Below are 25167 nucleotides of genomic sequence, written 5' to 3'. Positions count from 1 at the left end.
TGCTTACTTTTATGATTTGATTTTCTTAGTTAAAAATAAACCTACTTGGTCAACTTATGATTTTTGAAACCTGACATCTTCGTTCCATGATGGGTACGTATATCACAAAGATTTTTCTATATTTCTGTTTTCTAATTAGGTTGAATTTTGAACATAGGCGAAAAAAATATATATTTAGGCAGTGGGGAATACATATATATATATATATATATATATATATATATATATATATAGATATATATATAATGTTGTTATATTTTATTTTTCAGTGGGTCCATTGGCTCCTGTTCAAATGATGATTACTGAAATCTTGGTTGGTGATAAAATAAAATATGGAGAACGAGTTGAATTCTGTGGCATGAAAAGTGCGTGTACCAATGACACTTTTCCTGTTCATGTCTACACAGGAAAGGATAACATTGAATATCCCCAAATATGTGTCAATGAAGACCTGTAAGTGTTAGATTCTTTGACTTTTATATTAAATAATACTTAAGTTATTCAATGAGATCAAATTTGGAAATATATAACCATATCAGAAATTCCTATATTCCAACATTGAATATTAAATGGCAAATCATGTACCAACATTTATAGAATGAAAATAAATTATTGCAGTGTCACATTTTGATTATTAAAAGTGTTTTTGCAAAAAAATATTTTAAAGTATCTTTTACAATCAAAATCTTCAGTATTCCTCGCTGTCAGAAATTCAGCGATTACTATTGCTTGTCCAGAATTAACCTATATTAAAAATTAAAATAAAGTAAAAACAATTGTATGAAGTACTTGTGATAGAAAAAATAGCATACACTAAAAATCCTGTAAATTTATCAAGTAATTTTATTTTTAAATACAAAAATCAAATTTTGTTACCAACCGAACAACAGCAATATTGCAACAATATCTAGAAAACAAGTGAAATAATTCCAAATAATTCAAACTTGCAAGATTTTAAAAAGCCATTCTTAACATGGGGACATTAGAAAAACTCAAATTCACTTAAAATGATTTTCTCAATAAAAATAAAACTGCGATCAATTTACGTGATTTTTGGAATACGATACTTTCTTTCCATCACGGTTACATACATCATAAAGTTTTTTTTATTTAATTTTGTCTTTTAATAATATGGAGGAATTCTTGCCAAGGACCAATATTTCTAATTAAAATGAGTTTATTCAAGCTTTATTCCTTTACAGTTTTTAACTAAGTTATAATCAAAGGGAGATAAGTATCAATTTACTAGTAATGGAACTAAAGCTACAAGATGGCTTCCCTGATGACAACATAATTCATATTCACATTTAATGTTTTTTTTTAAATTTTTTACATGGGAGGTCATCAGTTATCAAGGCCCAGATAAGGTTTAAGCATTGGGTAGACAGTGAGACAAGATCAGTCATGGTGGAATTTGAGTAGAGCTACATTATCTAAGAAGACAGTTCAATAGGAACTTATTCACAATGGATTTGAAGACAACAGTGTTATAGTAAGCTGGGAAGCAGATCCACTGTATTGCATTCCACGGACGGACAGTTCCAGGAAAGAAACTCTGCTCATGGAATTGCAGCTAGCCATGTATTTGTTTCAAACATTTTACGGAGGATGGACCATAGATTGAAGCTCTGTCGAGCACCTACTAAAGTTATGATAGAGCAGAAATAGACTCACACCATCGCTTCTGTGAGAAAGAGAGAGCAGTGAGGCAAAATGGTCATCGGCCACTAAATTCTGTAGACAGTTTTGTATCAAGTCAAGAAGAAAAGGATGTTATTAGGAGTTTCACCTCAGATGTTCAACAGTACTCCATGTTGGGGCGTATCTGAATCTTGTACAGATAGAGGATTGCATCTAAAGTTGGATACTTTCTGGCATGTGTTTGTCATGAATGTTTTACAGGTAGAGACCATAGATTGAAGCTCAGTCGAACACCTGCCATGAAAATAATGATAGAGCAGAGATAGACTTGCTACATAAAGGATTAAGTCGGGAGTGAGATAGCTTCTGGAGTGGTAGAATCACCCAACCATTTTGCCAGCAGCCTTGGCAATGATTTCATGTGAGTCTTCCATTTCAGACAAGAAGTGAAGGTATGTCTCTGATGCTTGTCAAGTCAAGGTGCTTTATCAAAAAAAGAGCCATTCACTTCATTTTTGACCAAGTGGGGATCAGAGTGTTGGTGGTGAAAAGATAGAAACTTGATTTTGGATGCATTAAAATTAACCAGACACCCTTTTCCTTATTGCACCTCGTGCTGAAGGTCAGAAAAGAGAGAATCAGAAAGGTCTTGGTCATTGTGGGTCTATGAAATGTTGCTATAGATGATAGTACCATTTTTTATAGATTTCAGCAAATGATCTAAGAATGTGATTTTGGAGATTATTGATGACGACCAGGAAGAGAGTTGGGCAAAAAAACAGAACGCTGAAACATGCCAGTGTTGCTATTAAATACTTCAGTCTTGTGCCCGTCGATGACTACTTTTATAAAGCTGTCAAAGAGAAAGGATTTAATCGATGATAAAACAGTTCTTTATATTCTGTAGCTAGAAATCTTGTGAAGTAGACTTTTATGCCAAACCATTTTCAGAAAGTTTCAACCAATGTAACCTGTGACCTTTTTGAAGTGCATCTTGTTAAACTCTGGAATCTGTATGGAACTTTGAAGGATTGAATACTCTTGTTTTGTCATTCATTACCGGATAGAACTCTTAAATCATTCTTAATTATATTATTAGTTGCTTGTACTAAGGATTGAACCTTCGACTTTCAGGAGACTAATTTAAAACAGATTATTATATTATTTTATTATATTACTTTATTCGTTGCATCATTAATGACTGACAGAATAAGAACAATCTACTTCCATTGATTAAATAAAAGGTTTGGCTCCAAAGTCCGTTCCGGAGAATGACAAGCTACAGATGACGAAAGTCAGAGGTTACAATATTGGCTGAAGCGATGTAGGAATAACATTGAAGATGAGAAGTATAATTGAAATAATACACAGTGTATCTTTATATGTTTCCATTTTCGTGTCTGCAAATTATTTACGAAAAGCATAATTTAGAATTTTTAATTTAAAAGTAGTACAGTTTATTAGAGAAATGTGTGCTAATTTATATATATATATATATATATATATATATATTTTTTTTTAAATTTTCAGCCCAAACAAGGCACATTGCCACTTTGGTGTAGGGGGCTACTATCAGGGGCAGCAACTACTGGGGCACTACGTAGGGATTTGGGCAGCAAGATGTCGGTTCACGTTACACTTGAACTTCTGCATGTCAGTACAGTTGGGGAAGCAGGGACCTGGAATGGAATTCCAGAGTCTAGCGGTTCTGTGGAAGAAACTACTGGAGTAAAAGGCTCTCTTGCATCTAGGGATCTCTACTGTGAAGGGATGGGATTTAGCTGCTTGTCGGGTTTGTCAGAGGTATTTACGTTGTGGGGACACAAGTGTCTGCAGTTCGTCAGAGCATTCACCATTAAAATACTTGTAGAACAGGCAGAGGAATGCAACGTTTTGTCGATGGGACAGAGACTGAAGCTTAGATGCCAGTTCAGGGCGTATCAGATTGGTGACTCTCTTATATGGCAGGTTGAAATAAAATAAAAAAGGAAAACTAGTGGATGTACTTAGTTATCAATGAAAAATATTAATGTACAGCAAATGTTACAGAAAATAAGGGAATAAAATTTTAATAAAAATAATATCAATATCAATGTACGTATTTAGAATTACACTTAGTTAAAATAAAAATACTAATAAATAAGTTAAATTTTATGGCAAAGCAGGACGGAGATTGGGTGCAGCTATACTGTTTTAAACTTTGCCAAAATTCAAGGTCAACAATTTAATTCGACTGCAAAGATTTTGTTGTTATTCAAAATAATTAAAACTTTTTAATTGTTAAGTATCATAAGATATGATTTTCTTAATTAAAAAAAAATACTTGATCAATTTATGTGACTTTTGGAATATAACGTCTTTGTTCCATGACAAGTATGTACATCATAATTTTTTTTCTGTATTTTTGTTTTTTTAACCAAGTATAATTATATGGAAAAATGTGTGCATGAAAAGTAATATTCTTAAGATTTTATTAAACCTGGAAAAGTAAAGGACAAGAAATTCAACCTGGAAAAGTAAAGAACAAGATATTCTAGTAAAGTAAAAAATAAGAATTTTTTAGACATAAAATATTGCAGCTAAAAATAAAATTTGAATATTGATAAATATTTTATTTATTATTTGCATATGTTGTTGTTTATTGTTGAGTTAGAAAGGGTGTCAGTCGCTGGATTGAACTTATTTCCCCCCCTATTATTTGCATATATTTATGTAGTGAAAATTGTTTGAATAAAATTAATTCATTAGTTAGTTAGTTAGTAGATGGAATTAATAATTTTATAATTTACATAAAAATTAATAATTTTATTATATCATAATTAGGATCATTTAATTCATAATGCATATATTTCCTGCCAGCAGATTTATCCAGTCTTAATCTCAACCACTATCTTAGTTGGAGAAATAAAGCCCTTTTTAACTGCGACACAAGTAGAAATTTATATCTACAACACACTCAAAAGATATTCTTTTATATGAATATAAAATATAATAATGATCTGAAATGCATTATCTTAAAATCGAGACACATTTGATTACACTGTGCAACACTCAGAAAACTACAGGACATCTGTGGCCATTTTTTTTTTGTACAATAGCATGGGAAATCAATTTCCGACCGTCTTTTGTCGAATTAGGTAGTTTTTTTTTTTTAACTGTCAATTTCGAGAATTTTTGTGAGAATCTTTGTGATAGTAGTATTGAATATAACAAGAGATTCCATCAGGATATTTCAGTGATGGAAAACGTTTTAAAGGAAAATGGAAACCTGGCATGTTGGCAGATAACTGCTGAAATATAAAATGGAGAATGACACTCAGCACAAGAGGATTTAGAGGACAAATTTTATTTAAACTGACAATTCTATGATTTTCATTCATAACCAATAATAATAAGATATAATTTATAGTACATGAAAATGATGCCTAGTCTAGAGATATAAATATCAGATTTAGTATCAAGATACTTTTCTTACTTCAAAACAGGCCTTATGTGGCACGTATATTTTTATTTAACCTGAAATGCAATTCAGAAAATAGGTTCTCAGATTAGTGAGGGGCGGGGGGGGGCGATACATATAAAGTCATTGAGAGGTAATCCCTGAAACGATGCATATTCTCTCCTGACAACCCAACATATTCTGTATACCAGAATGGATTATTTAACAAGATAAAAAGAAAGATAAACTTTATTATATACAAGTCTACAGAGAGGTAGGTTCCGAAATGGTGCATATTCTCTTCTGATTACCTGACATAATCTCAAGACTGAAATGAGATACCCTACATGTTGAAACATCTGATAACCTTAATTATAATACTGCTGCAAGGTAAGCTGTTTCATCCAAGCAAAAATATCTTCTGTCGGTTGCTTGCTTCATTGCGAGTTTCTGCTACTGTTCCGGTAGCAATTATTATTCATTAGAGATGGAAACATGAAATTTGTTGCACAGTTTTATTAGATATAGGAACATGAAATTTGTTGCACAGTGTTATCTACATTAGAAAGATAAAAAAAAAAAGTATGATTGTTAGGATAATACAAAATGATTAGGTTTCTTAATTGTTTTTGTTTCCAGGTTAATGGCTAAAGGTCTAAATCATGCAGGTCGGGGCATGAACATTGTCACTTTTAATACTGATACAAAAAAAGTACAACATGTAAGCAGATTTGACACATATAAAGAAGGTAAGTGCGTTTATTTAAAGATTTGAATGTTTGAGTTTAAAGTAGAATTTTGTCTTTGCTTTGTTGTATCTATTTTTTAATCATTTACTGATGACTGTGTCTAGAATGAAGCATTTATATCTACAGTCTAGAACAGATCAATTTTAATAACATTGAAATTAATCCATTATATTTTTGACTATTTGGACTTTTTTTTTAGTTGGAGGTCACCGTTTATCACGACCAGAGGCCACTCTAGGATAAGGGTTAATTAGTGTTAAGTAGATTGGGAGACAGCATAAAAGTAGATTGGGAGACAGCATAATCAATAATGGTGGAAATTGGGTAGGGCTTAATTATTTAAGAGGATGGCTCAATAAGAACTTATTTACATTAGACTTGAAGACGACCATGTTAAAATCAGCTTGAAAGCAACTCTGTAGTATCGTGTTCCACAGGCAGTTCGAGGAAAGAAACTGTGCTCATGGAATTTTCGTTTAGTTTTAGGCACAAATAGAGAGTAAGGGAAATTGTTGACGGCTGTTGAAGCTAGATGAGTATTTCTCATCTTCAATGTTATTTTCACATTTCAGCTGATATAACCTCCGACCTTCTTCAGGTGGATTTTTTTTCAAACTTAAGAATCTATACAATCTTTGAAACTATTTATGTGATATGAAACCATGAACGGAATTATTTCTGATTGTACCTATATTCCATGTCACTTGCTTTCCAGGACCTCACATTACCTGATTGGGGTGGGGGAGCTAAAGTGGGTTCTTAACCTTGCCCAGGGGTCTCACACAGACTAGCAGAGGAAAGGAGGCACCTTACTTTTTCTTTTGACAGTAGAGCTGTCCTGACAACCTATACAGCACCTAGTATTCCCAAATGATCACCCGTCTAGTACTGATCAGTCTCATCGTTGCTTAACTTTGGTGATCTGGCAAGAACTGGTGTGTCAACATAATTCTGCCATATAATGTGTATATACAGGGGTTATATGTGTAAAGTTTATTTCATTCTTAGTAGTAATACATATTTTTTCTCTTATACTCAGTACAAACAAGACCAATTGCTTCTAAGATGTATGAGACAGCTGTGAAATAGGATCAGATTTATAAGAACATATTAAGTGGAAGTTTGTTCACATTACATTAAAATTTCTGCAAGTTGGTACTGTCATGGAAACAGTGAGCATAGGAGAAATTCTGAAGACAAACAATTTGAGGAAATAAGCTATTAGAATTGAAAGCTTTCCAAAAGGTAAGGGGTGTCTACATTGAAGGGGTGGGATTTTGCTGAATGAACCTTCAATTCCAAGTGGCTGTCACATAAATCTGATTATTAATGGGTTTTTTTTTTATCTCTTATGTGTCTTTGTGGACAGTTTTGCTATGAATTTTGGGAGTCTTAAATCTAATTTCATTTTGGATTTTTTTTTTTTCTTTTTTTTTTTTTTACACAGTGATCACCACTTATCAAGGCCCGGAAGCCACTCAGGGATAAGGGTTATTGCAAGTACATTATATTAGTGTGGAGATTTGATGAAGTGCTTACTTAAGGGGCGGTTCATTAAGAGTTTGTTAAAGTTGGACTTGAAGACATCCAAGTTGTAGTCCGGTGGGAAGCAGGCAGACAGAACAGAGTTCCACAGGCGTGCAGTTTTAAGAAAGAAGCTTTGTTCATGGAATCCGCGTTTTGATTTAGGCACAGATATAGAGTGGGGGAAATTTTTCACAGTGGATTCAGCTAGACGGGTGTTTTTCGTGAAAGATTGGCGAGGGGGGACCAGAGATTGTAGTTCAGACGAGCCCCTGCCATGGAAATAACGATAAAACAAGGATAGGCTCGCAACGTCTCTTCTGTGGGAGAGAGGTTGCAGGGTAGAGAAAAGGGCATCCCCCACTAAGCCACAAAGTCTATTTTGTACTCTGTCAAGGCAGGATAGGCTGTTTTTAGCAGCTCCTGCCCAGATATGGCAGCAGTATTCCATCCTTGGATGTACTTGGCTTTTATATAGATAGAGAATTGCATCAGTAGTGAGATATCTTCTGGAGCGGTAGAAGGATCCCACCATCTTTCCAGCGACCTTGGCAACAGACTTGATGTACGTGTTCCATTTCAGATCAGGAGTAAAGGTCAAACCCAGAAGCTTGTCAAAACACGGGGCCTCACCACGACGATAGCCATCCATCATAATTGATGCCAGATGGGGATCAGAGCGTTGATGATGTAAGGATAGGAGTTTGGTTTTGGATGCATTAAAGGTAACCAGCCACATCTTCCCCCACTGAACCACGCGCTCGAGATCAGAGGAGAGAGAATCAGAGAGAACTTTGTCATTTACAGCCTTTGATGTGTTGCCGTAGATGGTCGTGTCATCAGCATAGATGTCAACGAATGATTTAAGTATGTGTTTAGGGAGGTCATTGATGTAGATCAGGAAGAGAGTTGGGCCCAGGATTGACCCCTGAGGGACTCCAGCATTTATATTGCAGGCCTCTGATTTTTGTCCATCTACCACTACTCTTATGAGCCTATCGGATATTTAGTATTACTACTTGTGAGTGTTTGGGTAAAAAGACAAAAGGGGGAAAAAATTAAACAGGAATAAGTCCTCAAAAACAAGCGTTTTAGCTGTTGTGTTCAGGTCACCAAATGTCTTAAAAAAAAAAAAATCCAAATGAAACTGATAAAACTGTCGTGTTTGAGGCTTTATTCCAGTGTTTAATTTGTTTTTTCTTTTGTATTTTTTCATACATCCTGTCTCCATGGATTTTCATTTCATGACTGTTGTGATGTTAGTATTTGAATAATTGATGAGGAAGAACACAGTAACTGTTAAATAAATATGTACAGGGTGACCCCCAAAAACAAAAGCTAAATGGAGGCCATCTAGAACATATGCTGTAGAACAGAGAAAAAAAAGGCCAAAGTGTTTTGATGTGATGTTTTGAATATAATAAACTAGTTATGACCAAAGTTTCATTTCATTCGGACAAGACATTAAGAAATAGGGCCTAATTAGAGTTGGGGCTCGTTTTTTTTTGGGTCACTCTGTATTAACAAAAATACATGAAAAAGGTAAATTGAGCAATATCTTTGATCAACTGCTGGACTAGTTGGTGCCGATTATACTCTCCGCGTATCCGTCTCTGACTCACTATGTCAACTGGTCCTCGTTATCCGGAAGTGACATCATGGATGGAAGTAACGTCATGGAATAGTTCATTATTCCAGGCAGTAGGGGTGCATCCTGTAAGGGACTACGATATATAAATATCCCAATCCCGTTACAAAAGAATAATGAAACGAATGGAATCGAAGGAAATAAAGACTCAATTGATGGATAAGATAAACGTCGTTTATTTGCTGTTGAAAGAATGAACGTTTTAGTTATAACATGTGTTCATGTCCGCGCGAGTGTAACCAATGTTCGTTGCGGGGTAGGTGTTGTAGAAGGATAGGAAATGTGTGTTCATCTCACTATCGTTTGTTCGCGTGTGGGAAGAGAAATAAGTGTTGTAGTGGAAATGAGAATGATAGTCCAGCGTGTAGACAAAGAAGAGGATATGAGAGTTGACGTCAGTTAGTAGTCAGCTACGCGAAGGTGTTCTCAGGGACCAGTAGTAGATAGAGAGAGAAAGAGTGGGAATGTGTACATACAGTCTGTTAGCTCGTGCCCCATACATAGTAGTAAGTGGGCGTGACGCGCGCGAGCGTGCGCCTCCCGAAAGGGAGGCGGCTGGTTAGCCCAACCTCTCTGGTCGAGAGTTGGTGTTAAAAGGATTAGAAACAGCTTGTCTCTTTGTTTTATACTCGTTTCCGGTGGTCATTTGCGCATGTGTATAATTCCTTAGAAAGCAGAAGTGACGTCGTCCATGTGTGCGTTCGTGTGTGCGTGTGTGAGTACATATGTGTGCGTTAGCATGTGAGTGTATGTACGCGAACGTGAATATGTGTACATGTGTGGACATAGGCGTGTATGTTTGTGTGCACGTATGTATATGACATAGCTTGAAATGTGAATGTGTGTTTTTGTGTGAGGTTTGAAAAAGGCTCGTACAATCCCCAACAATGATATCTTGTGTTTTTCTTATTTAATTTAAAATGCTTGTTCAGATTGATGCACAAGTGAAATATACATGTGATTGAGGATCACTTATGAATTTCATACTCCCATGAAGCTTCCTCCTCCAGAGTAAGCCAGTTCAACCTCCCTAGAGTAATTGCCACTTCAGTATAAATGAAATATGACAATTAAAATAGAATAATAAAAAAATTATGATTATACATACTAGTGTTGGGATGATTAATTGGAAAAATCGGAATATTTGAGGGTATCGGCATTGGTATTATCATTGGAAAAATTTGTACTGATTTTCCAATGTCAAAACGATTCTTTTGTCTTTTTTATTTGATTTCGTTTAAAGCAAAATCTTCCATTGCTGGTAATAATGATAAAATAATAAATATTTATTGATTTCAAACCACCAGTGAAGCTAAAATCGATAGAGCGTCCCCCACAAGTATATTTTTATGTTTCGGAAAATATTTGCATATTTAACATGTGTGTTTTTACAATAATCTGAGAAAAATACAACTATATAGTTAAATATTTAAAAATTTATAAAGAATCGAAATCAGAAAAATATTGAAATCGTCTCATCACTGATACATACTTATCAGTCAGATGTCTGTGTACAACAGAAATTACAAGAAAATTTGAGTAACATTTAATAAAAAGATAAAAATGAGTTTTTGCTATATCTGATTCTATGTTAAAGCAACATCATTATGTGCCTTTAGGTCAGTACATTGTACAAGATTATCTCTATTCTTCCCATACAAAGATGGAATTGGTTTGAAGCTTGTTAACCTGAAATAGTAAATTAAGTTTTTTTTATTGGTAAATTTCTACTTGATATTTTTCCATAATTTTTGGTGAATACAAACACTTTTGATGGGTAAGTAAATATATTAATTTCATATTTTTCTGTTACTTTATTTTTAACTGCTAAATTTCACACGTGCATTAATTTAAATAAAAAACTAAATATTCTAATCTGCATTTTATAATCAGCGTAAACATGAGAATAATAGTGTAAATAATCCAAATAATCAACACTTATCTCAAATCTCCCAAAATCAATACGTTTTTATTGTTTTATTTTTTCCATTTCTGCAGATAGTACAGATCTTGAAATGTTTTTAGAATCATTGCCAACAAACATCATTATCATGGTAGTTGTGTGGGACGATGCTGCCATTAAGTAAGTGACCAAAACATTTTTTTTTTTTTTCATTCTTGGGGAGTTGGGGGCAATTGCTCATGCTGTAACTGGACTATTTTGTTGTCCAAAAAATAATGACCAGCTTTAGAGACTTATTTCTGAATCCATTTATCAAGCTTTTTCATTTTAACAATTTGCTTCAGATGGCTGGATGCTATTAAAATACTGACATCAAGTGCCTTAAACATTTCTCTGGTCCTGGATATAACCTTAAACTATATCCAATGGTAAGGCCCCAGCTTGTGGGCTTTGGGGAGTGTGGAGCCACCCTTTGATTGCCATTGCTCCCAGGTTCACTCTGACCTGGAGTGGTAGTACCTGTTAGGGTCCCAACTATGGGTTAAATAGAAACCGACTTGAAAACAACAAATATATTCTATTAAAAAATTTTTCTTCAAAAAGTTTGGATTCGGCATAAATAACCTGAAAAGGGTTGATATGCCGTAAAACAACCAACCAACCAACCAACCAACCAACCAAACATTTCTCTAATGATTTAACATGGATTTTGTTTAACAATTGCTTTCAACCGTTCATCGTTAAGAGCACATTACTATCCACAACCATTTTTACCTTTAAGGGTCTTGTTGCTGATAAATGATGAGTTTTAAGGTTTAAACAGTTTCTCCAAAACTTTTTAATAAAAATCAATGTAAAGTAGTAATATGAGAAGCATTTCAAAAGTAATGCCTCCTATTTTTTATTCTCTTTAATGAATTGGAGGGGATTGCAAATTGCATTGTTATGATATGCATTCATAACCTGAAAGTTTCATGTCTCTGTTGCAGATATTAACAGTTTAAGACTCTAAGAAAGCAACTCTTGTCATGGATGTATGTCAGAAGCAGAGATGCATCATTGAATTCCTCCATCCAGAAAAAAATAGAACCAATCAACATTCATCAGAACTTGTTGAACGTTTATGAAGCCAATGCAGTAGATGTCAATTTAGAATGGTGGTAACTATGTAGAAAAAGAAATTCTGAAGCATAAAATTTGCTTGATTCAATAATACTACTGCACAGTCACCATTCATCGTTGGCAAAAGTGCATTGGCAATGGTGATGACTATTTAAAAAAAAATTATGGTGCACAAAAGGTAGCTTGTTTTAATGGTTCCATTTCTGTCTTGTAGTTTTTCAACTTTTTGAGTTAAAAAATAGGAGGCTTTACTTTTGGAACGACCCTTGCATCTATAAAATTTCATGTTATGAATATTTGGGAGTTAAAATCAGTTTAGTATTACCAAGTAATAGGGAAATATATAAGTCTTTTATTGCCTTGAGTAATATAAAAAACAACATGCTGAGATCCTGGAAGATTTTGTGAAAATTATGCTTCTTGTTGCATATTTACACATTTTTTTTATTATATTATGCTTACGTTGTCAAACTCATCACCTTTTTGCTACTATGAAATTTGCAAAACCACTGGTTTACTATCCCATTATTGCTAACCCTTTTCTTCATGCACTGTTGATGTTGCCAATTGTTTGAAAGCATAATGACAAAGTCTGGAACAAAAATATGCATATTTTATTTTCGTCTTTGTTATTAAAGATTTAAAGCCCAAAATGAAACAAAAATATTTTAACACACTCAATTGTGTTTTTGTACTCAGTCATTTTTTGTCTAATTGGTTCTATACTTTAGTCAGCATTTAAAAGCGTCTATAAATAAAATATATTTTTTAAAGGTAATTTCTAATGCACATTCAAGTAAAACAATTCTACAGAAAAATATGAATATTAACTTTTATGTTCTTTTGTTTTGTATATTCTAAACAAGTAATACCCAGTGAAATGTTTATTTTTAGTTGTATAATATGGTTGTTTTAGTGTAATCAGTATAACCTGGCTTATTGCCTATAAATAGCCTGTATGTAATAATCTGGCACTCCACTAGCATGGCTGCTAAGTGAACCACATAATTTGGACATCATAATATCGTGAATTCTTTGGATTAATCAGACTAATGTTCTCATCTTGAGTGTTTCTTTTTGTTTTTTTTTGCACAACGTTTCTGTCAATGTAACCTCTTACCTTTTTCAGGCGTATAAGTCGCTATTTTTGGTAAAGGAAAAGGTTTTGCTCTATACTTCTAAGGCTTCATCTTTAAATTAAGTTGAAAGTAAATTTACAAAAAAAATACAAAGTCAATAAAAATATCAAGCCAAATAATTTCTGAATTATTTACTTATAACTAAAAATTACTAAAACTAATAAGATCTATTAACCAATTGAGTTCTTAAAAAAAATACTTAAAATTAGAAAGCAAACCCTACCACCTATCACTTTAAAGTGTTGTTTTTTCTGTGACTATTCCTCTCTTAGTAATAAACCTTCTAATAAGCTACCATTAGTATCCATATGATTTTGTCTATAAATGCTAAAAAAAACTTGATTTCCTGTAAAAAAATGTTTTTGACTTGTGATGGGGGGTATGAGACGAATGGATTCGCCAATCATTTTTATAACCAACGGCTGTGCTAAACAACCAATCAAAACGTCGCAAAATTATTATAAAAATCATTGAATTTTGGATTCAATCAGTTCGTCATTTGCTACGTCACGGACCGCATTTAATTCTTTTTCGCCATCTTGGTTACTGATCTGAACTACACCGCCATCTTTGTTCAACATAATATCTCAGAACTTAAGAGGTTAACTACGTGACGGACCGCATTTGATTCTTGGTCGGCATCTTGGTTACTGATCTGAACTACACCGCCATCTTTGTTCAACACAAATGTCTCAAAACTTAACAGGTTATGCGCCCAGCCACCGTCTTTTCTTTGACGGATCGGAATCTAAATTCGAATTGTGGCAGGTAAAATTTCTGGGATATCTAAGGATTCAAAAACTACACAAAGTCATACAATCTACAACAGAGAATCCAAACGACCCTAAATTTCTCGAAAAAAACGCGACTGTTTTTGCAGAACTGATTCAATGTTTAGACGATAGAAGTCTGTCTCTGATTATAAGAGACGCATTGGATGATGGGAGGAAAGCATTGAACATATTACAAGAACATTATTTATCGAAAGGGAAACCGAAAATAATATCCCTATATACAGAATTAACCTCTTTGAAACGTAACGAGGATGAAATGATCACCGACTACGTCATAAGGGCAGAAACAACCGCCAATGCCTTAAAACTCTCAGGTGAAATAATAAGCGATAGCTTGTTGATATCAATGACCCTCAAGAGACTTCCAGCCGATTTTAAACCATTTACAATTGTAATAACTCAGAAATCCAAACCACTAAATTTCAGCGAATTTAAAGTGGCATTGCGCAGTTACAAAGAGACTAATCGTATGCTCGTGGACAATAACTCCAGCAATATTATGAAGTTCAAAAATGCTTCTCGAAAGCAGACACCACCAAATTACGCAACTCACCGCAACGTATTCTCCAAAAGTAATTTTCCCAAGAAAAATAATAAAATTATCTGCTATAATTGTGGACAACCCAACCACAAAAGTTTCCAATGTCGATATAAACGCTCTAAAATGGACTCCGTAAAAAACGTTGTGGAAGAACATACATTTCTATTCACATGTAACTTTGACAATACCACAAACGGTAAAAACCTCCTTGTAGACTGTGGTGCTACAGCGCACGTTATCACCGAGGAATCTGATTTTATTAATTTTGATTCAAACTTTAATCCCCAAAGTCGTTTTGTTGAACTTGCCGACGGTAGTCAAATAAATGATATAGTCTTGAAAAAAGGCGATGCTAAAATATACCTAAAAAATAATAAAGGCGAAATCTGTAACTGTATTCTAAAAAATGCTCTGTTCATACCTACATTTTAGCAAGACATATTTTCCGTGCAGGCTGCAATTAAACAAGGCGCGAATATACAATTTGGCCAAAATACATCAAAATTGACATACCGCAATGGAACTGTATTTGACATTAAAGAAAATGGCCGAGTATATTATTTAAAAAGTATGGTTCCTTCAAAAACTGCCTGTCACGACTTGGAAACCTGGCATAAAATTCTAGGACACTGCAATACAGCTGATATTAAAAAATTACCAAATGTAATCGAAGGCATGAAAATAATACCTTCAGACGATCTCCCAAATTGTGATGTGTGTGCACAGGGGAAAATTACAAAAGATATAAGCCGAATGCCAGACAAAAAAGCTACGAAAATTCTCTCACTTGTGCATTGTGACTTAGCAGGTCCGATCAGCCCGATGGGGAGAAACAATCTAAGGTACGTTTTGAACTTTATTGATGATTTTTCCGGTTTAATTATGGTTTACTTTCTAAAAAACAAATCTGACACTATCCTCGCTAATAAGAAATATTTAGCTGATGTTGCCCCGTACGGTTCAGTAAAATGTATTCGCTCAGACAATGGGACTGAATTTACTAGTAAAGACTTTGAACTTCTATTAATTAACCACTGTATTAAACACGAGAAATCGGTGCCATACTCCCCCTTCCAAAATGGCACAGCTGAAAGGGCATGGCGAACCCTTTTTGAGATGACAAGATGCCTACTTATCGAATTGAAATTAGCGCATAGTTTATGGACATACGCGTTAATGGCAGCAGCATATATCAGAAATAGATTGTTCAATAAGAGGCTAGGAAAAATGCCGTATGAAGCGTTTTGCGGTGTAAAACCTAAAATGAACAGAATGCATCTATTTGGTTCTGATTGTTTTGCTTTTATAGAAAACACTAGTAAACTAAATACTAAAAGCGAAAAAGGTACTTTCGTAGGTTACGATAAATATAGTCCGGCATATTTAATCTACTTTGCAGCTAAAAATGCCATAAAAAGGGTTAGATGTGTAAAATTCAATGATGCATTAAATTTTAAAAATGGCGATCCAGTGAATGAAAAAGTGAACTATTGCCTAGCATCTTAATTGATCACAATGAAAATATTAATAATGACGACAATTACAGTACTTCTGACGAAAACAGTAACCAGACACGTCGATACCCAATAAGGGAGCGAAAAAGGCCAGACTTCTTAAAAATTGAAAAGATACAAGATTACGCCGTGGATTACTGTTATTCGTTGAACAGCGCACCGGAAAGTTATAATGAGGCGATTAATTCACAAAACCACCAAGAATGGGAACAAGCTATGGTATCCAAATTGAAAGCTTTATCTGAAAATAACACATACGAAATAGTGGCAAAACCAACAGATAAAAATATAATTTCTTCACGCTGGGTTTTTTCCAAAAAAATCACAGCTTCTGGCAGTGAAACTTTTAAAGCAAGATTTGTAGCGAAAGGTTTCTGACAAATTCCTGGAGTGGAATATTGTGCAACATTTTCACCAACGACAAATTTAACGACAATTAGAATTTTATTACAACTTGCCACGCAATACGATTTAAAAATACATCAAATGGATGTAAAAAATGCTTATTTAAATGCTCCGATTGACTGTGAACTCTACATTTATCCTCCAGAGCGATTTAAAATGAAAAATAAAAATTGGGTGGGGAAATTAAATAAATCGTTATATGGACTAAAACAAAGTGCACACAATTGGAATTTAACACTCCATAATTATTTAATAGGACAGAAATTAATAGACGCGTGCATGTATACCAAATATGTAGGTAATAAATTGTTGATTTTGGTTTTTTGGGTTGATGATATATTACTTGCCTCAAACTGTGAAAACACTTTAAGAGATGTTAAAAATGAATTAAATAAAAAAATTTAAAATGGCCAACCTTGGACGACTGTCATGGTTCCTCGGTATAAAATTTACCTGTGAAAATGAAACTATAACTATGAACCAATCATGATACATTGAAAAAATTCTGCTCAAGTTCGGAATGCAAAATTGTAAGCCGCGTTCAACTCCCGTCAAAATGGACATAAATAAAAATATAGCGACCGAAACAAAATTCATAGATAACCGAATATACAGGAAAATGGTAGGAAGCCTCATCTACTTGATGACTGCAACAAGGCCTGATATATGTTACACTGTAACAAAGCTATCTCAAAACTTATCGAAACCGATAATTAAAGACCTTAATCGTGCAAAACAAATCCTTCGTTACCTAAAAGGAACCAAGGAACAATCTTTAAGATTTAAAAAATCCACATATCCTCTAAATTTAGAAGGCTTCTCGGATTCAGATTAGGCTAACTCTGAGGATAGAAAGAGTATAGCGGGGTATTGTTTTAGACTGTCAAAGACTGAACCTTGGAAAACTAAAAAGCAACAAATTGTTGCACTTTCTACTTGTGAAGCAGAATATGTGGCTCTTACTCATAACGCGCAGGAGGCAATTTTTCTGAACACCCTTCTAAAATCTATTTTAAAACCAGATCTAAGTAAAAAACCTATAGTAATTCATTGTCATAATCAGAGCAATATCTTATTAGCAAATAATTCTATGATACATCAAAGGTCGAAGCATATTGATATCAGATATCATTTTATAAGGGATGAAATAAGAAAAAAATCTATTACTCTTACTTATGTGACGTCTGAGAATAATATAGCCGACATTTTCACTAAACCTATAAAAAGAATAAAATGAAGACATTTTATAACCGAACTTTTTGGAATCTAATTATGAATAAATCTCTTTTCAGAAACACAAAAGAAGCATGAACAGTTAAAATCACACCAAAAAAAAAAAAAATTGTAAATTGTCCCGGCACAACGTTAAACTGCGACCATTTCTACCTTACTAACCAAATTAACCAATTAATACCTAACATAATGTTTCCAGTTTTTGTTACAAAAAAAAAAAAAAAGAAAAAAAAGCCACTTGTTAAAACCCTTTTGTAAACTTCCTATTTTGTCAAATATTTCTTTTTGTATCTTTTTTTTTCCCAAACATTTGTTAAAACAAAACAAAAATGTATATTTGTGAATTTTTGTGTATATGTTTATATGTATTCGAAAAGTATTCTATTTGTATGTTATATATTTAAAAAGTGTTTATTTTTATATGTATCCAAAAAAAAAAAAAAAAAAATGGTTTCTTTTTGCACACATTATACCAATATATTAATTCTTTTTGACCGATGAGAATAAAGACAAATTCCCATAAAACCAGAAGAAAAAAGAAAAAAAAAACTTATTTTATTGGTTTATTTTTCTTTGTTCATTTATTTTTTTATTTATTTATTTTTCTTTCCTTTTCTCCAGTGAAACCAAAATTGAATCCGAAAGGATTTTTCCATTATATCAAAAAGGAGGGTGTGTAAAATGTTTTTGACTTGTGATGGGGGGGTATGAGACAACTGGATTCGCCAATCATTTTTATAACCAATGGCTGTGCTAAACAACCAATCAAAACGTCGCAAAATTATTATAAAAATCGTCGAATTTTGGATTCAATCAGTTTACCATTTGCTACGTCACAGACCGCATTTAATTCTTTTTCGCCATCTTGGTTACTGATCTGAACTACGCCGCCATCTTTGCTCAACATAATATCTCAGAACTTAAGAGGTTAACTACGCGACGGACCGCATTTGATTCTTGGTCGGCATCTTGGTTACTGATCTGAACTATGCCGCCATCTTTGTTCAACACAAATGTCTCAAAACTTAACACAATAGATGTATAATGGACACGCCATGGACAACCAAGACTTATACACAGTTCTATTAACCAAAGTTTTATTTTCATGTGTGTTGAGTTAAAACATAATGTTATGTCATGACTTACCCATGTGTTTTACTTACCTATTGTAACTTTTATGATATCTTATTATTGTAGAAGTTATCATAGAGATATCTAGTCCAATATATAAATCTCACTATGTCTGTGTGTCTGTTTTTCAAATTGTATCTCCTATCTAGTACCATATAAAATATATATAGTATATCTAATAGAATATATTTGGAATAAACCAAACAAAACAGATTTGGCTATTGTAACAGTATAATTCTTTGATTTTCTTTTAGACTCAGCAACCATGCCAGGATTCTGTTCAATTCTTTGGGCAGCAGCATGATTCAAAACCTCAAGTTTCGAGATGTCTGGTATTTTATTGGTCAGAAAGGAATTAAAGGATTCAGTACATTTGAACAGGTAAGATCTGCATACTTTTTGAACCTTAAAACATAAGTATACCGACAAGAGTCAGATATGGCCCAAGACAGAGTGTTGCTACTGCATCTGGGAAGATGTTGCTTAAAGCACCCTTTCCTGCCTGGACAAATTAAACATTGATTTTGTAATCTAGTGAGAGACTCTCTCTTCCTTTCCTTCCAGGTTTTTTCTCACAGAAAAGATGTTTTTAGTCTTTCCCTATTGCTCTTTCCATGGAACATGCTATACTGAGCTCCAATCTCGGATTCTTCCTTTAAAACATTTATAGCAAGAACTCTGTCTCATTTGAGGATTGTTGATAAGGTACAGAAATGTATCTGTAATTTGATTAACCCAACCCTTTATTCTTTTTTGCACCCTCACAGACACAATGTTGCTAGTCTCAGTCTTTTCTATAAATATTATTATGACATGTGTTCCCCAAATTGTCTCATCTATTCCCTGCATCCTTTGTTCCAGCTCGTTTGATTTGTTGGTCTAGTGGTCTCCATCAATTCATCGTTATGATATCTCATTGTAATATAACTTTTTATTCCAATAATTTCTTTCTAAAAACAGAAAAATTATGAAATCTCTTCATTTTACTATTTTACCTATAATATAATCTTGTTCTATTCAAGACTAAGACCAACAGATATATCTTGTCAATTTTTCATCCTTACACCAAATTGTGTGCTGTTTTATCTGGAGCAATTGCCATAAAAAAAATAACTTATAAACACCAGAAATAATTGTTCTCTATTCCTCCATATAAAAATAATCAAATAGAACTTTTATAAACAGTTTCTTTCAAAAACTTCCCAGTTGTGGAAAATGTTATGGGAATGCTTCCCTACAGAATGCAACATAGCCATTTTCAATTTCAATGTCAACAATCATATATCCAAGACAAATGGCAAATGTACTAAAACAACTGTAACCCAAATAAATTATTAATAATAAAACCAACTCTAGGTGAATGGGTACAAGAGTGCAAAGAATCACAAAAGGAAGGAGTTATCCTTTCTTGACTTCGTATTGAACACTCTAATAAAATAACCTACCAATTTTTATGTGAAGCAGAAAAGCCTCCATGGTGAATAGAATGTCATGCCCTGTAAGGCATTTCATGATTGATTGCACTGAATTTACACTCGGAAAAAATACTTTAATGTAAAAGCATTAAAAGATCTATTTAAATAATACATGAAGATAGACCAATTAATAGCATATCTTAAAGAAATAAAATTATTCAATAAAATTTGAAACAAAAATGTAAAACTACATCAGTAAGCAAAATAACACAAATATACTACAACATCTCCAAAACAAATGATAGAACAAGAAAATAATATATACACCCTAACCAAGAAATAAAACTTTGCATAAGAAATAAAGGTAAATTATTAGTTTACCGACCCCTCAGCATTCACCTTTAATTTGTCGACTTTTATAGGTTTTCGGGTACGCTGAGAACGAATATTGCATTTATTTTTTGCGAAAACACGCAGTTATCCATATTTGAAGACATTCAGTATCCAACGTAATTCTTATCATTTTTAATGATGGCCATCTTGTTTTCCAATGACACAAAAACGGCAAAAGAACCTAAATATGCCCTCCTCCTCACCACCGGCATTGGCGCAAAAAAAAGTAAGGTTTATTGGAGGGGGAAGGGGTAAATTCTAAGAAATCTTGAGTGAAAGGAAAAAACATAAATAAAAGACCACAAATTAAAAACAGTATTTAGAGTAATATTTATTAAAATAAATTAAAAGGTAAATATTACCTTTTGCTACAACAGAACACCAAATTTTTTTTTTTTTTTTTTAAGGATATTCAGAATTGCTGGCCACAAATCTGATCATCAAATCCATTGCAAATTTACAGTTTCCATGGTATTAACCCCTTTTAATTGATCTAAAAAAAACACACACACACCACAACACACCCGTCCCTGCCCCTCCATGGAAAAACGGTTAATCAAACAGCAGAAGCACCTTTTAAACTTTGCAAGTTCTATAATTGAATACCCCTGTTCCCCCCAAAAAGAACAAAAAACATAAAATATGCTTTTGTAAACCGCTCATGAAAACTTACTGACAGCAATATTTTTACTCTTAAATGAGGTGAAAACTTTATTTTATGAAAAAATATTTCTTGTCATTTAAAATGACTGCCATATATTCATGCACCTTGTGAAATGTCAAGTGACTACGCGCGGGCACGCATTTTAGTGAGAAAGTTGAAAAAATGAATATAATTAAGAAAGTGAAAAAATTAATGTAATTAAGAAAGTGAAAAAATTAATGTAATTAAGAAAGTTAAAAAAAGATTGTCCGTTTCGATATCGGGAAGCGGAAAAATATTTGAAGGGTGGGGTGAGGGGTCATTTCGACATTGAAGCCGAAAAATATTTTTGGGGGTCATGTTTTGGCTCCGTTTGGCTCTTTTTCCTAAATGGGAAACAAGATGGCCGCCAGCAAAAACAATAGTGATTACGTTGGATACTGAATGTCTTCAAATATGGATAACTGCATGTTTGCGCAAAAATGCGATATTCGTTCTCAGCATACCCGAAAACCTTTCAAAGTCGACAAATTAAAGGTGAATGCCGAGGGGTCGGTAAACTAAAAAAATACCGAAATAAACCTTAATAAACGAATAAATGAAATTTGATTAAAATTGATATGACCAGAAATAGTGTTTGTTCCTTAAATGACTCTACAGTGGTTGATGAGCTGTTAAACCCCAACCAAATCAAACCAATGTCAACAAATACATGTTAAGCTGTCTCAATCAAATTTTGTCCATTTTCTTTCATCGTTTACAATTCTGACATATTATTGTTCCATTATATACAACATAATCATGGTGATACTTTGGTTCTTGTTTGATTATTAAAGTAAAGTCATGTTGAGTCAAACATATTTGACACAAGGTTGGTGTAAAATAGAATGCTCAAGTATTAAACATGATCAATACAGATTCAATTTTAAGAGAAAAACTTATTGATGACCTCAATAGCTTAGCCATCAAAATTTACTTTGTCTACGTCTGAGTTCTCATCCATCTCTATTGTCTTACACATTTATATATAAACTTGTGTACCCAATACTTTCAAGTACCAGAAAAAGATTGCATTGCACTTGACTCTGTTTTCATAAACTGAGCAGCAGAGTTTTCGACTTATTGGGAACTTTCCAACACTACAACTACTGATCATAACTTTGGTCTTGATAATATTCACTCTCAAACCTTTACTTTCCACAGCATTTCTTTAGCTTAACAAGTAGGTCTTCCATTCTTTCACAAGCAAGTACTAAATCAACACACAATCTCCCTTATGGACAACCCATATGGAACTCCCTATACAATTCTTCTAAGACATAAATGAAAAGCAACCGACCCTGTAACTTGTAGAAGGAAACAGAAAGCTTGGTTACTGCTTCATGTTAAATATTAGTTTTTGGTTATTAATTATGAAACTAACAGTGACCCAAAACTATGCATAGAAAATTTCTTTTTTCTGGATATTGTTCTAGTCTTTGTTCTTGATGAATCACCCTTTTTAAAAATCCAGGATATGTCTATATATCTTGTTTTTCTGAACAATGATAAAATAGACTATAAAGAATTAGACTTTTTACAAATAAAGATATAATCACTAGAATCTGAATTTATATTGTTTATCTATATCTATATAACAAAGTTAGTTGATTTCCGCTCACTGTCACTTTGGCTATCTTAGGTTTAGAACCAAAAGCTTTATATGCTAATTTGTTCCATCAGCTTAAGTGAAGTCTTCATGCATGTTTCCAGAAAATATACATTCATTTAAATTCCTTTAAAAATTTCATACTTTAAAAGATAAAGTTTCCACTATTTTAACTCTCATAATGTTTACTCCCACTGTTCCCAATATCACTGGATACCAATTGTCCATGATATAATTATGCAATGAACCTTGTTTGTGTTTCATTTTATATGTTATTCTTTTTCTCTATTACCTACTATACGTTTTCTATAACATTCCAGAATACTAACATTTTTACGTCTTTTTTATTACTTATACATACTGACTTTTTCCTTATGTTCCTTTTTGCATTTTTAACAAAATAACATTACTGGAATACACCAGAGAAATTAAGCTAATTCAGATAACTTATTTAGAACTCTAATTTTATTTGAGAATAGCAAATTCTATTTCCAAACATTTGCTTTCTAGCAAAAACAACAAATGTCTGCTAAGACATTTATTTCAGTAATCTTTTCATTTATTTCTTTGTTGTAGTTACTTTTATTTTTATTTATAATTTTTTTGTTGTTGTTGTTTATATTATTATATGATATCTTATTATTTTAGTAATGGTAGAAATATAGCCACATGAACACACTTATTGATACAGATTTTTTTCTTGTACTCGAGAGGAACTTAGTTGCTATTTAAACCTATAGTAACCATAGCCTAGCCCTTCAATTCCCCAAAGCTTAGATCAATCTATTTTATTTGCGTGAAAACAAATATTTATTCAAAAATATTTATTTTAAAATAATGGGGTGGAGTATCTTAGTGGCGGCTCGTGCCTGGAGCTGTGGGACTGCAGCACTCCCAAGTCATTTCTACTCATTATTATCGATACACGTTAAAAAGAATATGTTTATTTTTTTTTCTTTCTATGTGATAATATATCATTAATTATATATATATATATATATATATATATATATATATATATATATATATATATATATATATAATCCTTAAGCTTAATGTCGATAATTGTCCCCATACTCATATAAGCATAAAAGTAAAACTTTGCTTGGAGCTGCGAAATTCACAGTTGCACATTCTTAGTGAAGTTCGCTTGTGCGCATGCCCGCTCTAGACTGCCGATATGAGCCAATTTGTAGCTGTAATTTCCGCAGTTCCAAACGCTCGTGAAATGCGGTCTTTGCGCGTTTTTGCTTATTTTCGTTTTTAAGAGGCTTGTTTACAAATGTTTTCTTTTTATTATTATTAAAAAGTGTAACGTGTTCTTGTAAATAAAATCTCCACCTTAAAAAAAAATTCCCACACTTTTAAATGCGATTCAAGCAGACAAAAATATACAATATGCCAAACTTTTTTTTTTAATTAAAAGTGTTCGGGCTTTTAGCCTTGAAGCTACCAACGCGACTAATGTCATTTTTTTTTTTTTTACCTATATGGCTTATTTTGTTTGTGTTTTTAAGTAGTTTGAAATCTATTTATTTTGTAGTAGTTAAACTTTACAGAATAAAAAATATTTATATTTTTTTGTATAGAAAAGCGAAGAAAATTTTATTTTTAAAATACATTTTAATTAGAAATGTTTTTACCTTATATATATATATATAATGTGTGTGTGTGTATATATATATATATATATATATATATATATATATATATATATATACACATATATACATATGTACACACACACACATATATATACATACACACACACATATATATATATATGTACACACATATATATATATATATATGTACACACACACACACATATATATACATACACACACACATATATATATATACACACACGCATATACACACACGCATATATATACACACACACATTATATATATATATATATATATATATATATATATATATATATATAAGCTTTAGCATTTATTTACCTTCCACGAGGACAATATAAGAAGTTTTACGCTTTGAACAAAGTTTTTTAAATTAAAATGTGCAATAACAAGACGAGTATGTAACACCGCTTTTATAATAAGCTTAGTAACTAGCAAAGTTTGTTTTTATTTTTATATAAAAAGTTGTAAAACGATTTGTAAATGAAATTATGTATATTTTAATTTTTTTTGTTTGCTCATAGTATAAACATGTAAACTTTTTTATTCTATATTTTATTTACAAAGTTTTGTTATAAACACACATTTTTAAATTTTAAATAAAACTGTTATCCAATAAAACCATTTTTGAATGGTAA

General features: G+C 32.7%; 1 protein-coding gene across 2 annotated transcripts in view; it reads left to right on the top strand.

Moving 5' to 3' along the window:
- LOC145276965 (protein O-linked-mannose beta-1,2-N-acetylglucosaminyltransferase 1-like) overlaps positions 1–25167 on the top strand; it is a 260297-nt gene that overhangs the window by 103606 nt on the left and 131524 nt on the right. For both annotated transcript variants that reach the window (XM_080128508.1, XM_080128507.1), the window contains 4 exons: positions 270–453; positions 5720–5829; positions 11000–11084; positions 19038–19164. In XM_080128508.1, the coding sequence (XP_079984634.1) occupies positions 270–453; positions 5720–5829; positions 11000–11084; positions 19038–19164 (506 nt within the window). The remainder of the gene's footprint in view (positions 1–269; positions 454–5719; positions 5830–10999; positions 11085–19037; positions 19165–25167) is intronic.

Source organism: Euprymna scolopes, chromosome 5, assembly GCF_053919585.1.
Source record: "Euprymna scolopes isolate OS-2025 chromosome 5, ASM5391958v1, whole genome shotgun sequence".
Taxonomy (NCBI): Eukaryota; Metazoa; Mollusca; class Cephalopoda; order Sepiida; family Sepiolidae; genus Euprymna; species Euprymna scolopes.
The sequence above is the reverse complement of the archived record's forward strand: the minus strand, read 5'-3'. Positions and strand labels throughout refer to the sequence as shown.